This window comes from Nerophis ophidion, linkage group LG02 (assembly GCF_033978795.1).
Source record: "Nerophis ophidion isolate RoL-2023_Sa linkage group LG02, RoL_Noph_v1.0, whole genome shotgun sequence".
Taxonomy (NCBI): domain Eukaryota; kingdom Metazoa; phylum Chordata; class Actinopteri; order Syngnathiformes; family Syngnathidae; genus Nerophis; species Nerophis ophidion.
This window is the reverse complement of record NC_084612.1, coordinates 63,368,688-63,386,923: the sequence shown is the minus strand read 5'-3', so window position 1 is coordinate 63,386,923 and position 18,236 is coordinate 63,368,688. Positions and strand designations below refer to the sequence as shown.

Sequence of the window (18,236 nt, the reverse complement as noted above, 5' to 3'; positions counted from 1 at the left end):
AACGGCAGTGACTAGGATGACGGACGCGGGAATCGAACCTGCAACTTCAAGTTGCTGGCACGGCCGCTCTACCAACCGAGCTATGCCGCCCCAATATAGTAACACAATAAACAGATAAGGGATTTTCCAGAATTATCCTAGTAAATGTGTTTAATAACATCTGAATCGCTCCCACTGCCGTCGCCTTTTTTTTTCTTCTTCTAGTGCTTCACTCTAACTTTCCTTATCCATGAATCTTTCATACTCGCTCAAATTAATGGGGAAATTGTCGCTTTCTCGGTCCGAATCGCTCTCGCTGCTGGTGGCCATGATTATAAACAATGTGAGGATGTGAGGAGCCCTACAACCCGTGACGTCACGCGCACATCGTCTGCTACTTCCGGTACAGGCAAGTCTTTTTTATTAGCGACCAAAAGTTGCAAACTTTATCGTCGATGTTCTCCACTAAATCCTTTCAGCAAAAATATGGCAATATCGCAAAATGATCAAGTATGACACATAGAATGGACCTGCTATCCCCTGTTTGAATAAGAAAATCTCATTTCAGTAGGTTTAAATAAGAAAATCTCATTTCAGTAGGCCTTTAAATGAGCAAAATATCGAACACAAGCCATTGAGTGCCTTCGTCTTCATGCAAATGCAGAATATATGCAGATTAGCAAGGACGCCCATAATACTGGCAGCAGGAGATACAAAATAACCATTTAGCTTACGCAATGTGACTTATTCAACCGTAAGGTACGTGCAAACTGGCACAGTTATGCACAAATGGCGGCAATCATTGTGGCGAGATACAGTAGAAGCAGTCACTACAATGACAGACAATAGAGAGATAATCCTTCGGTTGTGTGTCAACATATTTGGACTGTCAAATATAAAAAAAAACATTAGACATATCTATCCAGCAACTTAGAGCTGCTGAATGACTTGAGGAAAGGGTATCAAACTTGTTTTGGGTTTTTCATTTAAATAGGCTGTATGCACCCTTTTTGAACTGGTAATTAATTGCATGGGCAGTTGTGGTAGTATTGATTTGCGATACAACTAATTTTCTATCCAATACTGAGTAAAAATCAGGCTGGTATCGGCGATACTGATCAGATATCAATAATTTGTGCAAATGTACTTAATGTGTCTGCTACAATAGTTGTATATGAGTTATGTATAATTGTGTGAATGCTCCAAACATTCATACATATGGTTTTCTAGACCAAAATTAATCTATTTATTCATCTTCTTCTTCTTCTTCTTCTTCTCCGCGTTCTACCTTCAACATTTTTTACCCGATCCAAACTGTTCCAACTTCAAACTGTTCAGCCTATTAAGGAATCACAGGCTTTCCCTTGACAAAATTCCCAGATTTCCCGGAATTCCCGATTTTCCGGGACATTTTTCCCATTTAAAATTAAATAGACATTTTTCAAACTTTCACCATTTCCACATTTTTCAACCGGTTAAAACCGTTCTACCTTCAACACATTCCACCATCCTGGACATTCAAACTATTATTTTTCCAATTAAAACAAATTCCAGGAATTCCTAAAATTCTTGTTTTTTCAAACCCTTTTTTTGACCCCTTTTTTCTGGCGACTACTCCTACATTTTTCAACCCCCTTCAACTGTTCAACCGTCCAAACAGTCCTCTTAATTAGAGCAAAAAACAAAGTTTTTTTAACTCGAAAAATTCCTGGTTTTCCCGGTATACCTTATTACCATTTGTCAATTAAAATTGTTACTATTCCAAGATTTCTCGACCGATTTGAAAAATTCCAACACCAACCATTTCAACTAATTCAGACCATTCCAGTTTTTTTTTTTTACCATTTTCTAAAAAAGTCTCGCTTTTCCCAAAATTTCAAGTTTTCCGGGACATTTTTCCTGTTCAAAATGAATTGGCCATTTTTCAAATTTCCACCATTTCCACATTTTTTAACCGATTAAAACCATTCCACCTACAACGTATTCCACTCATCCTGGACATTCAAACTATTAGTTTTCCAAGTTAAAAACCATTCCAGGAATTCCTAGAACTCCTGTTTTTTCAAACCCTCTTTGACGATTTTTCTGACGACTACTCCTTCCACATTTTTCAACCCACTTCAACAGTTCTACCGTCCACACATTCCTCTTAATCAGGACAAAAAACTAAGTCGTTTTCCGAACTGGAAACATTTCCGGTTTTCCCGAAATTCCAGGAATTCCTTAAAACCATTTTATGAATTAATATTTTACTACTTCAACATTTCTCGACCCATTTGAAAAATTCCAACACCAATCATTTCAACTCATTCAAGATTTTTTTTTTACCATTTTTGAAAAAAAATCCTGCTTTTCCGAAATTCCCAAATTTTGGGGAAATTCCCAAATCCTAACTCTATCAATTCTTCAAAGATCCACGACTCCCACATTTTTCATCTGATTCCAACTTCAAAATGCCAACTTCAAAATATTCAGCCTGTTTGGGAATTGTTTGCTCTACTTCTACAATTATAAAATACCAATTTCAGTTCAAGGTCAGCATTGGAGCATTCACACGCAATTCCTTCAGGAATTACCTCATCTAGCATCTTAAAAATGTAGTGTAACATAGCATGATAGAATACAGTTATTTAAATATTGTTATTATTTATAATATATTATTCATCAATAGTATTAATCATAGAATTTGTTATTATTATTAGCATTTTTATTTTGTTATTTATTATTATATATGGTTTATCAGGACAAGCGGTAAAAATGGATGGATGGATGGGTTTATCATTATTATTTAATATTATATATTTCAAACTCTAAAGTATATTAAGGTAGTGGACAAGAATAACAGGACAAATTACACAAAAATTGTGTTTCTAAGAATAACAAAGGGAAAAAAACATAATACAAGCATTACAGTAAATGGATAAATAAGAACTACTATTAGAATGAAAAGTAAGTCACAATTCAATTACATAAACATGTTAACGTTAAAATACTGAACATGTTGTAAACAGAAGCATTCAACATTGACACGTTTGCCTCATTCACAAGTTTAGTTACTTTTTAACACTGTGTTCCTGTTAATGATACACATTCCTTCAAATGACTAAATGATTAAAAGTAGCAGCATTTTGATTTGAGAATCAATATCAGAGCCGAAGTATCTGGTATCGCCCATTAATAGCACACATAATTTTATAGTGTGCACAGGATATTTAAAGGGGAACATTATCACCAGACCTATGTAAGCGTCATATATACCTTGATGTTGCAGAAAAAAGTCCATATGTTTTTTTAACCGATTTCCGAACTCTAAAAGGGTGAATTTGACGATTTAAACTCCTTTCAATTGATAGCCTGTCGAGTGATGACCTTTCACTTATGACGTCACAACATGAAGCAATCCGCCGTTTTCTCAATCTTATTACACGCACAACGTCAAATCAGCTGTTATTTTTCCGATATCCACACAAGAATGTCTGGATATCCTGCGACACTCAAAGCAGATGCATTTCCAACGATAAAGTCAAAGAAATCTGCAATATTGGAAAATACACCACCACTGAATCTGCCCGAGTGCGAGCTATTCAGGGACGACGGCAGTCTCTTCCCGTAGACGAGCGAGCTAAACCCCCTGGATATGATTTATGTTAATTCTTTTTCTGACTCATTTTGTCCACCAAACTTATAACGTTGTGCTTGCATGCACAAAGGTGAGTTTTGTTGATGTTATTGACTTATGTGGAGTGTGCTAATCAGACATATTTGTTCACGGCATGACTGCAAGCTAATCGATGCTAACATGCTATTTAGGCTAGCTGTATGTACATATTGCATCATTATGCCTCATTTGTAGCTATATTTGCATCCAGCCTTTCCCCCCACCCACACTTAATGCCAAACAAACACATACCAATCGTTGGTTAGAAGGCGATCGCCGAATTTGTCCTCGCTTCTTCCCGTGCCGCTGTCTGTCGTGATATCGCTCAATAGCTTCAGTTTTTTCTTCAATTTCGTTTTGGCTGCCTGCCTCCACACTCCAACCATCCGTTTCAATTCATGCGTAATCTGTTGAATCGCTTACGGCACTGAAATCCGGGTCTGAATCCGAGCTAATATCGCTATACCTTTTTGTGCTATCCGCCATGTTTGTTTCTGCATGATCACGCAGTGACGTCACAGGATGATAGACGGGTAGACATAACGACGGTTAGAATCAGACACTTTGAAGCCGTTTTTCGGGATATTGCGTGATGGGTAAAATTTTGAGAAAAACTTAGAAAAATAAAATAAGCCACTGGGAACTGATTTTTATTGGTTTTAACCCTTCAGAAATTGTGATAATGTTCCCTTTTAATGCCTGTTATTTGGGATCATTGAACAGTAGTAGATCAGGCCTTTGGCCGTCTGCGACTACATCACACCAAAAGTACCACTCTTGGGGAATAATCTATTCAGATTATTTGCAGTACTAAACCAGTAGTTGAGAGAAAAATTAAACAAACTTAATCAGAAGTCAGTGCTATGTTGTCACAAAAGTAATAAGTAGTGATTGCTACATTTCTACAACAGTACTGAAAAGCCTATTATATTACTGCACAAATTGTCATTGAGACATTATTACTTCAGTGCAATAAAACTATAAAGCTTTAAAGTACTATTATCATCCAAAAACTGCATCATTGCTACATAACTTCATCAGTATGGAGAAATCGTTGCTGGGTTATTCTGATCCATGAAACACCTCCCCTGACTTGACATCATGTTGCAAGACAAGACACCATACCGATGTAACGCTTCACATTTTTGCTTTGTTTGCGAGGGCTACACAAACACTCGTAGGTCAAGGAAAGCCATGGCTGAATAATTGGCTGTGACATTTGGATTGAGATGAATGATGAAGATTAGCAAGGAGCCATGATTCTTGTTAGATGTAGCGTGACCACTGAAATCCGAGAGCCGGGACATGCACAAACCAGTCGCTCGACTTCTTCCGTGTCAATGTAACACTACGATTTATGCTTTAGGTATGAAGTACATTTTCTAAGTGGATACAGTCAAGAATATTTGCGGATATTACAGGTATGTTACACATAATGACACTTATTTTAAGTATTCCAGACCATAATGCAAAATCCCAAAATGCAACACGGAACGACACAGGAAGTCCTTCGTACCGACAGCCATCACACTGTATGATGCATGTGTTCCTTTTGACTGTACATGTACTGTAAATGTATAATGTATTTATATTATTCACATATGAATAATGCTGTATAATAGACTGTATATATATTATTCACATGTGAATAATGCTGTATAATAGGCTGTATTTATATTATTCACAAGTGAATAATGCTGTATAATAGTCTGTATTTATTTTATTCACAAGTGAATAATGCTGTATAATAGTCTGTATATATATTATTCACATGTGAATAATTCTGTATAATAGACTGTATTCATATCATTCACATGTGAATAATGCTGTATAATAGACTGTATTTATATTATTCACTTGTGAATAATGCTGAATAATAGACTGTATTTATATTATTCACATGTGAATAATTCTGTATAATAGACTGTATTTATATTATTCACATGTGAATAATTCTGTATAATAGACTGTGTTTATATTATTCACAAATGAATAATGCTGTATAATAGACTGTATATATATTATTCACATGTGAATAATGCTGTATAATAGTCTGTATATATATTATTCACATGTGAATAATGCTGTATAATAGACTGTGTTTATATTATTCACAATTGAATAATGCTGTATAATAGACTGTATTTATATTATTCACTTGTGAATAATGCTGTATAATAGACTGTATTTATATTATTCAAATGTGAATAATGCTGTATAATAGACTGTATTTATATTATTCAAATGTGAATAATGCTGTATAATAGACTGTATATATATTATTCACATGTGAATAATGCTGTATAATAGACTGTATTAATAGTATTCACATGTGAATAATGCTGTATAAAAGACTGTATTTATATTATTCACATATGAATAATGCTGTATAATAGACTGTATTTATATTTTTCACATGTGAATAATGCTGTATAATAGACTGTATTTATATTATTCACATGTAAAAAAATACCTGAGTGTTTATTGTCTATTGTGAGCGAACTGTGGTGCTGAATTTCCTCCAGGGATTAATAAAGTACTTTCAATTCTATTTTATTCTATAACCTGTAACTTTTTTCCTATGCTTTGAATCCAGCGGCTTATAAAACAGTGCAGCTAATTTATGGATTTTTCTTCTCTAACGGCCATAATTCGAATAGTTTTCACTAAACACAAGCTGAGACATTGAAAAAGTGTGTCATATCTTTGTGCTATGGTGTCATCTTTTGGTTGAGTTTGCTCACTGGAGGTGGTGCAGGGTGAACGCCTACAGTGTTTCCTTCTATTTGGTGATTTAACTCGGAAGTGCCGTTCCGTCTTTGAGTCATCTGTAGCGTTTTTACTCATATGGATTCGTTATTCATCACTCCAAGCAACGTTTATAAGTTTTACAAAATAACTAAAACTAATGATATTCACTAAACTGTCCCATGTGTGATGCCCGCCATCCTAGTCACTGCCCTTGTGTCCTTGAGCAAGACACTTTACCCACCTGCTCCCAGTGCCACCCACACTGGTTTAAAAGTAACTGAGATGTTGGGTTTCACTATGTAAAAGCGCTTTGAGTCACTATAGAAAACTGCTATATAAATATAATTCACTAATATGCAAACTAGTATAATTAACTAAAAATGGCATTCTTTTTGTATTGTTTCAGTTTCACAAATTCCTCAGTAAAAAGGGAGGCACCATTAATTCTGAAAGGTACATACAGGTTTTGGAGCAACATATGTTGCCATCCAAGCAACGTCTTTTTCATTGACGCCCCTGCTTATTTCAGCAAGACAATACAATGTGTTACAACAGCGTGGCTTCATCGTAAAAGAGTACGGGTACTAGACTGGCTGGCTTGTAGTCCAGACCTATCTCCCATTGAACATGTGTGGCGCATTATGAAGCCTAAAATACAGCAATGGAGACCCTGGACTATTGAACAACTTAAGCTATACATCAAACAAGAATGGGAAAGAATTCCACCTGAAAAAAGCTTCAAAAATTGGTCTCCTCATTTCCCAAAGGTTTACTGAGTGTTGTTAAAAGGAAACGCCATGTAACACAGTGGTAACAATGCCCCTGTGCCAAAGTTTTTACAATGCATTGCTGCCAATAAATTCTAAGTTAATGATTATTTGCAAAAAAAAAAAAAAATAAAAACATATATATATATATATATATATATATATATATATATATATATATAAATATATATACGTGTGTGTGTGTGTGTACTGTTATATTGATATAATGGATATATAATTTTCACGATGGATATATAATTAGATATTAGGATCATGTGAAAGTTTGACTCCTACTATGTTTACTTCCGTGACAACCTTCTTAAAGTTTTGTAATCAGTCAGAAATATCAAACAGCTAAAATGCGCCAAACATGGGAGAGAGTGTTTTACAATTTTCCTACCATGCAATAGAGTGGATTTAGATGGGTGTCATTTTTTTATGTTGTTTTCATTATATCCGCAATGATCAGTGAGCAGGTTGTATTAAGTGTGACCATGTGTGTTGATCTTCATGTTAGTTGCATTTCGTTAATTTTTTTCCCATGACTAGAGAAGGTTGTTTGGATTGTGTCATATAAGTAAATGCCAACTTTTTTTTGGCGTGAGTGGCTGCCATTAAATTCTAGGTTAATGATTATTTGCAATACAAATGTTCCTCAGTATATTGTTTGTGCAGTCGATTCTACTGAATATAAGTTAAAAAGGAATTGCAAATAATAGTATTCTGTTTTTATTTACCATTCACACAACGTGCTGACTTCCCTGGTTTTGGGTTTTGTATATTTTACATAGATTTTCTGCTTTAACAACAATATTTATTCGCTATGAAATATGTTGTGTTAATATGTGTGTGTGTGTGTCTTGTTACCATGAATTCATTAACGTGGACCCCTACTTAAACAAGTTGAAAAACTTATTCGGGTGCAACCGTAGTCCATTGTACGGAATATGTACTGTACTGTGCAATCTACTAATAAAAGTTTCAATCAGTCTGGAACAGATTCATTGGATTTGCATTATGAATGTAAACCGATGTGTAAAAGCAAAGCAGCAAAAAAAAAAAAAAAAACAGTAACGCAACGTAGTGCTTCTTACTGCATTGTCTCCGGTCTTGCCAGAGAGGATGGCCCTGGCCTTGGCCTTGGTGAGGGGGAAGTACTTCAGATAGGCTTCATACAAATGTTTGGCCAAGGCCCTCAGATCTGCTGCCTCCGGATGAATGTGCTCAATGTCCGATGAGAACTCCGCTAGAAGTTTCTCTTTTTCCGCCTGCGGCATCCGGCCAAAGCGAATAGCTGGGAGATGACACAAACAAACAATGAACACACACACACGAGCAGTTTTGGCGACACCTTACTCAGCTTTCATCTTCAGCTTTCATCAACCCTCACAAAAGATGAAAAGCGAGTACTTCTAACATGTTGTGGTAATGACTCGTCATTACTTCAGCCATTACAACATCGTTAAATTAACAACAGAAATGCGCCCGGACCACTTTTTTAATTGTTGTAACTGTCATTTAGTGACTAGGGAAAATCTACTAACAGCAACACGTCGTAAAAAAAGACATGTAAAGAGGTGTGTCATATGGGGCAATTAGAAAATTGTTATTTGTTGTCTGTTTATGTTTTTTACTTTGCACACTCATGGGAAAATAAAAGGCTTTTGATGATGCATATTTATCATTCAGACGCAGTGACGCCACGAATGCTCTATCCATTCATGCTAATCACTTCTGTGTGTGTGTGAGAGCCAGAAGCCCACTTTTAAAGAATTAATACCACTGCAAAAAGTCAGTGTTCAAAAACAAGAAAAAAAAAAAAAAATTAGGGGTATTTCATTTGAACTAAGCAAAATTATCTGCCAATAGAACAAGAAAATTCGGCTTGTCAAGACTTTCCAAAACAAGTAAAATTACCTCACCTCAATGAACCCAAAAATACCTTGAAATAAGTATATTCTCACTAATAAGTGCACTTTTATTGGTAGAAAAAAAGAGACCTTTTTGCTCAATATGTTGAAAAATATTCTTAAAATAAGTAAATGCTAGTGCCATTATCTTAATGATATGCGCTCGCCCTCATGATTTTTTTTTTTCATGCTTGAAGTAAGAAATTACAACCGTATTTTTCGGATTATAAATCACTCCGGAGTATACGTCGCACCTGCCGAAAATTCATAATAAAGAAGGAAAAAAACATATATACGTCCCACTGCAGTATAAGTCGCATTTTCGTGGTAAATTTATTTGATAAAACCCAACACCAAGAATAGACATTTGAAAGGCAATTTAAAATAAATAAAGAATAGTGAACAACAGGCTGAATAAGTGTACGTTATCCATCCATCCATCCATCCATTTTCTACCGCTTATTCCGACGCATAAATAACCAACGGAGAACGTGCCTGGTATGTTAACGTAACATATTCTTTGGCCCCAATTGACACCTACTAATCAATATATGCTTCTATTTAGATATCATCGGCGCTGATATTTGGCATTTTGACTTGTATCGGCCTCTTTTGTCTGTATAGGTCAGGGGTCCCCAAACGTTTTGACCCGTGGACCGCATTGGGTTGACAAAATATATACAGTGAAGAAATATATATAAATATATATATATATATATTGGAGCAGTGGGAGAGTGGCCGTGCGCAACCCGAGGGTCCCTGGTTTAATCCCCACCTAGTACCAACCTCGTCATGTCCGTTGTGTCCTTGAGCAAGACACTTCACCCTTGCTTCTGATGGGTGCCGGTTAGCGCCTTGCATGGCAGCTCCCTCCATCAGTGTGTGAATGTGTGTGTGAATGGGTGAATGTGGAAGTAGTGTCAAAGCGCTTTGAGTACCTTAAAGGTAGAAAAGCGCTATACAAGTACAACCCATTTACCATATTATGGTAAAAGTCTTTCAAATAACTATAACATATAGAACATGCTATTCGTTTACCAAACAATCTGTCACTCCTAATTGATAAATCCGATAAAATATTCTTCCTCAATGTCGCTTCTAAACAACTCTGCCAACTCCAAAGGTATGCGCCGCTTCCTCTTGTCGTTTTCTGCTGCATGTTTCACTACGTCCAGCTTGTAATCTGCAGTACATGATTTCCTTCGGTGCCATTTTTGTTCAGCCCTTCTGTTTTTATAAGTTACCGCCAACGATGAAATGATCCATTTTAATAGCTACGGCAGTAGCATATAGTAGGGCTGGAAGTATCGATACCAAGTATACTCACCAAGTATCGATACTATCGATACTTGGTGAGTATCGGTATCGTATCAATACTGGTGTGATGGTATCGATACTTCACCAAATTAAGCGAATCACTCCGATTTTTAAAAAAATGTGAGCGCAGCGCAGCGTTCCTCACCACTCCACCCTCCTCCCTAGTGATGGGTCGTGAACGGGATTTAAAAACACTTTGAAAATTAATCTTCAACCCAAAATAAAATAAAATAAATACAATTAACATGACGCTTGGTGCGTTCGCGCGCACACACATCAGTATAATTCGCTCCGAGGTTCACCCGGACACGCACACACACGCGCGTGCGTTTCTAGTGCGACTTAATGTCTTGGTTGTAAACTGTAAAGTATTTTATTGCACTAAAATAACGATAAGAATTTCTCAATTCTTTTGTGTTCATTTTTACAACTGTTTAATAACTAGCGTTTTCTTTTTTACTTAAGTTCTTGTGTGTTGTGAGGCGACTAACCAAGTTTAGTATTTGTTTTCACCTTATTTGCACTACTTACTTTATTGTAATTGATATTATTACTTTTTTATTTGAATTTCTCAGTTCTTTTGTTTTGTGTTCATGTTTACATCTTTGTTCAATAACTAGAGTTTTGTTATTTACCTTCAGTGTTTGTGTGTTTTGAGGCCACAAGCCAGGTTCAGTAGTTGTTTGCACCTTATTTATATTACTTTATTGCTATTGATATTACTTTTTGTAATGAATATTTAATTTTTTGACTTAAATCGTTGTCCTGTGTTGTATTATTAACATAATCAATTAATAAAGGCAAAAGTACAAATTTGTTTTTCAAAAGTATCGATACCCCGAAGTCCCGTCCCCCCCCATCAGATGACGACACTTCAGGTATCGGTATCGGTATCGGCGATACTGGCCGGTATCGGATCGGATCGGTATCGATACCCAAATTTGCGATATTGCCCACCCCTAGCATATAGCATATAGCAGTTAGCATTCCATGACCCACAATGCACTTCTGCCATGACCCTCTCCCGCCGAATTCCTCTTGGTTGTCGTGTGTGTGACGATTGCTGACATTTTCTTCGTCTCTTCCGCGAATTAGATAAATAATTTAATTTGATATTTTACGGTAATGTGTTAAGAATTTCACACTTAAGTCGCTCCGGAGTATATGTCATGCTATGAAAAAAACTGCGACTTATAGTCCGAAAAATATGGTACTTTAAAAAAGTAGTTTTATACTTGTGAGTGTTAATGACGCAGCTTTATATCAGTTGATATTCTAGTTTGAAGCATGTTTTACTTAATATAGGTCACAAAATCTCAGCAACAAGCTGTAATATCTTACTGAGATAATTCAGGACCAAAACCCTTAAAACAAGTAAAACACTAACATAAAATTTTCTTAGTGAGAAGAATTATCTTATCAGACAGAGAATAAGCAAATATCACCCTTATTTGAGATAACTTATCTTAATTAGATTTCAGTTTTTGCAGTGTAAATAACTTCAAGAGAGCCGGCGACCTCCATTATTAACATTTGTGTTTTGCATATTTTGTGTGACGAAATACATGTGCACTGCAGAGGATGCTGATTCTCAGGAGGTTCAACTAACTGGGCAAGGAGCCCACAACAATGACAATGCAGCCAGGGGTGGCGATGTCAATTATTGATCAAAGTGGACTGATACAAGCCGGCCTTCTGCAGATTACAAGACTACAGTTAGAGCTGCAAACAACACCATGTAGTTAGTGGATAATTACATGTGTGATGAGGCCAGAAACAGATACACACTTGCTGGAAGAAGTGATATCGGCATGGAGTGTTTGAAGTCTCGTTTTAAGACCCACTTTTATTCTCTGGCTTTGAACACTACGCGTGTGGTCCTCTGTGTTTTTACATTTTCATTTCTATTTATTGTTTTAATTGATTTTACCGTTTAAAGTTGTTTTTAATCAGCCTTAACTGTCTATGCGACGTCAAGGCTTGGTTAGCCCAGAATTTTTTAATAATGAATGAGTCAAAAAAGGAAACTTTAGTTTTTGGTTGGGCCCTCACTGACTTGGGACCATTGCAAAATGATGTGCGTCCCAAAGTCACCAGCCTTGGCGTCACTATAGACGGCGATTTTAAACTAGACAAACAAGTCAATGGCGTTTTAAAATCGTGTTTTTATCACCTTCGTCTTTTAGTAAAGATTAAACTGTTTTTATCTTTTAACCTTTCTGAACAAGTCGTGCATGCTTTTATTTCAAGTGGCCTGGACTACTGCAATGCACTTTATGCTGGCATTAGCCAAAAAGCTCTCTCCCTGTTGCAGTTAGTCCAGAACGTGGCAGCACGACTTTTAACAGGGGCCAGGAAACCCCAGCAAATAACCCCAATTCTTCAGCGTTTGCACTGGCTCCCTGTTCTTTTTAGAATTGATTTTAAAACATTGCTGTTTGTTTTTAAATCTTTACATGGACTGGCACCTCAATATATCTAATACCTCATCCAAATTTACATTCCTGCGCGCGCTCTGAGGTCCGAGAGCCAGTTCCAGCTCGTGGTGCCCAAGACCAGACTTAAGACCAGGGGAGACAGGGCCTTCTCATGTTCAAACTGCTTCCACAGTGGAGTGTTTTAAGTCTCGTCTTAAGACCCACTTTTATTCTTTGGCTTTTAACACTACGTGAGTTGTGTGGTCCTCTGTCCTCTGTTGTCCTCTGTGTTTTTTATACACTTTGATTTCTATTTTACTGTTTGAACTGATTTCACCCTTTAAAATAGTTTTTAATCATATTTGTTTTTATATTGTTTTTTTTATATTGGTTTTATATTTATTTATTTTTTTGTTTTTATTCAGTCATTGGTGGAGCATAATATTGTCTTTTTTAATATTGTTTTTAACATGGCTGTGCAGCACTTTGGAAACGTTATTGTTGTTTAAATGTGCTATATAAATAAAGTGGATTGGATTGGATTAAATTGGTTTTGTATTTATTTATTTTGTTTTTATACAGTCATTGGTGGAGCTGAAACTTGTTTCTAATATTTTTGTGCAGCACTTTCGAAACATTTTTGTTGTTTAAATGTGCTATATAAATAAAGTCGATTGGATTGGATACATTTTTTTTTTTGCGTAAATTGCTGTTATTACAGTGTTTGTTTATTTAAATTAAAGAGTAGGGGTGTTTGTAGGAAGCAGGCAACAATCAGATAGAGCAGGGGTCACCAACACGACGCCTGCGGGCACCAGGTAGCCCGTAAGGACCAGATGAGTCGCCCGCTGGCCTGTTCTAAAAATAGCTCAAATAGCAGCACTTACCAGTGAGCTGCCTCTATTGTTTAAATTTTATTTATTTACTAGCAAGCTGGTCTCGCTTTGCTCGACATTTTTAATTCTAAGAGAGACAAAACTCAAATAGAATTTGAAAATCCAAGAAAATATCTTAAAGACTTGGTCTTCACATGTTTAAATAAATTCATTTATTATTTTACCTTGCTTCTTATAACTTTCAGAAAGACAATTTTAGAGAAAAAAATACAACCTTAAAAATTATTTTAGGATTTTTAAACACTTATACCTTTTTACCTTTTAAATTCCTTCTTCTTCTTTCCTGACAATTTAAATCAATGTTCATTTTTTTTTGTTGTTGTAAAGAATAATAAATACATTTTAATTTAATTCTTTATTTTAGCTGCTGTTTTTTCCACGAAGAGTATTTGTGAAATATTTCTTCAAATTTATTATGATTAAAATTAAAAAAAAATATTCTGGCAAATCTAGAAAATCTGTAGAATCAAATTTAAATCTTATTTCAAACTCTTTTGAATTTCTTAGAAATTTTTTGTTCTGGAAAATCTAGAAGAAATAATGATTTGTCTTTGTTAGAAATATAGCTTGGTCCAATTTGTTATATATTTTAACAAAAGGCAGGTTGGTTTTTAACCTATTTAAAACATGTCATCAAAATTGTAAAATTAATCTTAATCATGAAAAACTACTAATGATGTTCCATAAATTCTTTTTTTAATTTTTTCAAAAAGATTTGAATTAGCTAGTTTTTCTCTCCATTTTTTGGGGTTGAATTTTAAAGAGTCGTAATTAAAGATAAACTATGTTTCAAAATTAAATTTTCTTTTTTTTCCTGTTTTCTCCTCTTTCAAACCGTTCAATTAAGTGTTTTTTTTCATCATTTATTCTCTACAAAAAACCTTCCGTAAAAGGAAAAAAAATGTACGAAGGAATGACAGACAAAAATACCCATTATATAGATTATATATAGATTCATATAGCCCCATTCGTTGCTGTTTACCTGACACATGAAACGTGGCGATTTGGGGCAGGGGTGCACTATGCACTATCCACTTTAGCCGCCAGACAGCAGTAGAGTGTTGAATATCGTAAGATGTGTTTTGTGGCAATTCCAACGTTGACCACAGAGTCAGTTGCTATGTAGAGTGGCGCTATCCATCATTTTCAGCTGACTGCATTGCAAAATGATTAACCTCCCACCTAACGCGCATGAAGATAAATAAAGTGTCTCTATGCTGACCACTCGTGATACTTCAAAATGTAACAACCGCCATCTTTTGGAGTTAATAAAAAAACTACATTGGGCACAGGTATTTACATACTAATCATGATTAATTATTGTTATTTCTTCATTGCATAGTACAGTAAGAAGGGGATTCATATGACCCAATTCGTCGCTGTTTACCTGACACATGAAACGTGACGAATTGTAGTGGGGGTGCACTATCCAGTTTAGCTGCCAGACGGCAGTAGAGTGTTGAATATCCTAAGATGTGTTTTGTGGCAATTCCAACGTTGAACACAGAATGCATGTCGAGTGGCGATATCCATCATTTTCAGCTGACTGCATTGCAAAATGATTAACCTTCCACCTATCCCTCACGCGAGATCCACCCAAGAATGGGGCCATAAGAATCCCATCGCTACTGTACATTGTGTTGAGACATATGTCTTGTAAACAAATCACAGCGACTCATCTACATAGCACATGTCTGACTGGATTTTTTGCCGTACTTATCTTATCTTACCGTTGTGTGACATGCCGACGTTCAAGCACTTCTGGAAGCGACAGTATTGACATTTGTTGCGGGACTTCTTGTGAATGCGACAGTGGAGGTCGCAGTGATCGTACACCAGCTTCAACCTGATGGTGCGCCTGAAGAAACCCTGCGAAAAACAAGTGTTATACTTCCGTGAAAGAAGCACATTTTAAGACACATGCTTCCCCACATGTTAGTGTGTGGCAAACACATTGTAGTCATTCTTTACAGGCAGCAGCTGTTCCTTGCAAAACAAAACAAAACGTGCGTTATTTAAAGGAGGAGGAAGTTAAAGGGGCTGAAGACTCCGCCTAAATAAAGAATGTTTTCTCTTTTTAAACAATTAAAAGTGTTTGCCTGCTTGGCTGACCTCCTCATCTGGCGAGTCCCCCCATAAGACATAAGAACAATAACTACGCTATGTTACCTTACGTACACTCAGTTTGAAAAAAAAAGAAAAAAGAAAGAAAGTAGGAATAGAAATAGTTTTAGAGAGTGGAAAATGTATGGCTAATGCAGTGAAAGTGACTTCAAACAATTCAAACGCCCCCATAACAGTTCAAATAGCATGTTTTCCACCTGACCTGTAAACTACACATTGGGAGTAAGACACTCTACCAGTTTCCGACTCTCAAGTGGTAATAAAAGTTCTGTGGTTATCATCACACTTTTCCTTTTTGCCTCGATGTGTTGCACACCAGAGTTGTGTATTAAAGGCCTACTGAAATGAGATTTTCTTATTTAAACGGGGATAGCAGGTCCATTCTATGTGTCATACTTGATCATTTCGCGATATTGCCATATTTTTGCTGAAAGGATTTAGTAGAGAACATGGACGATAAAGTTCGCAACTTTTGGTCGCTAATAGAAAAGCCTTGCCTGTACCGGAAGTAGCAGACGATGACGTCACCCGTGTGAGGGCTCCTCACATCCTCACATTGTTTTTAATGGGAGCCTCCAACTAAAAGAGCTATTCAGACCGCGAAAAAGACAATTTCCCCATTAATTTGAGCGAGGATGAAATATTCGTGTTTGAGGATATTGATAGCGAAGGCTAGAAAAAAATAATAAATAAAATCAAGTTAAAAAAAAAAAGGCGATTGCATTGGGACGGATTTAGATGTTTTTAGACACATTTACTAGAATAATTTTGGGAAATACCTTATCTTTCTAGTGTTTTAGTGAGTTTAATAGTACCTGATAGTCGGAGGGGTTTGTCCACGGGTGTCTTGAGGCCAGTGTCTGAGGGAAGTTGACGGCAGCTGTATGGACGGCACAAGCTCAGCTGATCTCCGGTAAGTGGCGACTTTTTACCACAATTTTCTCATCAAAAACTGCTGGTTGACATTTGGTCGGGATCCACGTTCGCTTGACCGCTCTGATCCATAGTTAAGCTTCACTTCCGGGAATTTTACAAAAGGAATCACCGTGTGTTTGTGTGGTTAAAGGTTAAAGCTTCCCAACTCCATCTTTCTACTTTGACTTCTCCATTATTAATTGAACAAATTACAAAAGATTCAGCAACACAGATGTCCAAAATACTGTGTAATTATGCCGTTAAAGCAGACGACTTTTAGCTGTGTGTGTGCGCAGCGCTAATATTTCCTTACAGTCCGTGACATCACGCGTACACATCATCATTCCGCGACGTTTTCAACAAGAAACTCCCGGGAAATTTAAAATTGCAATTTATTGAACTAAAAAGGCCGTATTGGCATGTGTTGCAATGTTAATATTTCATCATTGATATATAAACTATCAGACTGCGCTGTCGGTAGTAGTGGGTTTCAGTAGGCCTTTAAAAGAGTAAGGACCAACAAAAAACAGGCACCATTACTGTGCGGCTGTGCCCGAATGCATGCAATTGCTGTCGTTTTAACTAGAGCTATCCGATAATATGGGACTGCCGATATTATCGGCCGATAAATGCTTTAAAATGTTATATTGGAAATTATGGGTATCGGTTTCGAAAAGTAAAATTTATAACTTTTCAAAACGCCGCTGTACGGAGCGGTAAACGGACGTAGGGAGAACTACAGAGCGCCAATAAACCTTAAAGGCACTGCCTTTGAGTGCCGGCCCAATCACGTAATAGCTATGGCTTTTCACACGCACAAGTGAATGCAACGCATACTTGGTCAACAGCCATACATGTCACTCTGAGGGTGGCCGTATAAAGAACTTTAACACTGTTACAAATATGCGCCACACTGTGAAACCCCACCAAACAAGAATGGCAAACACATCCGTACCGTAACACAACGTAAACACAACAGAACAAATACCCAGAACTCTTGCGGGACGCTACAATATACACCCCCGCTATCCCCCCCAACCCCACCCACCTCAACCTCCTTCCAAATTCCAAGCTGCTGTTTTGAGGCTTGTTAAAAAAAAAAAATCCCCTTTGTGACTTCAATAACAAATATGGCCGTGCCATGTTGGCATTTTTTTCCATAACTTGAGTTGATTTATTTTGGAAAACCTTGCTACATTGTTTTTTAATGCATCCAGCGGGGCATCACAACAAAATTAGGCACAATAATGTGTTAATTCCACGACTGTATGTAACGGTATCGGTTGATATCGGAATCGGTAATTAAGAGTTTTAACGTTAGTTTCTCTGACAAAATAAACTAGAATAATACGTCAATATATAGTTCTAAAAATACACCAGCTCATAAACTTACGAGAAAACATGTTTTTATTTAGTGAAGATGTAACTTTGCAGCCGTATTTGATGCACTCTGCAGTGTTTCGTGACCAGCAGGAACACGCACCTTACGCCGACTGCGCAAT

The 18,236-nt window shown here is 36.5% G+C and overlaps 1 protein-coding gene across 3 annotated transcripts in view; it reads right to left on the bottom strand.

Moving 5' to 3' along the window:
• Positions 1-8,149: 8,149 nt before the first annotated feature.
• The window catches only part of LOC133543595 (peroxisome proliferator-activated receptor gamma-like), a 78,025-nt gene continuing 67,938 nt past the window's right edge, over positions 8,150-18,236 (bottom strand). For all 3 annotated transcript variants that reach the window (XM_061888268.1, XM_061888258.1, XM_061888276.1), the window contains 2 exons: positions 15,426-15,564; positions 8,150-8,449 (listed from right to left, as the gene is read on the bottom strand). In XM_061888268.1, coding sequence (XP_061744252.1) covers positions 8,157-8,449; positions 15,426-15,564 — 432 coding nt within the window. In that variant the 3' untranslated portion in view covers positions 8,150-8,156. The remainder of the gene's footprint in view (positions 8,450-15,425; positions 15,565-18,236) is intronic.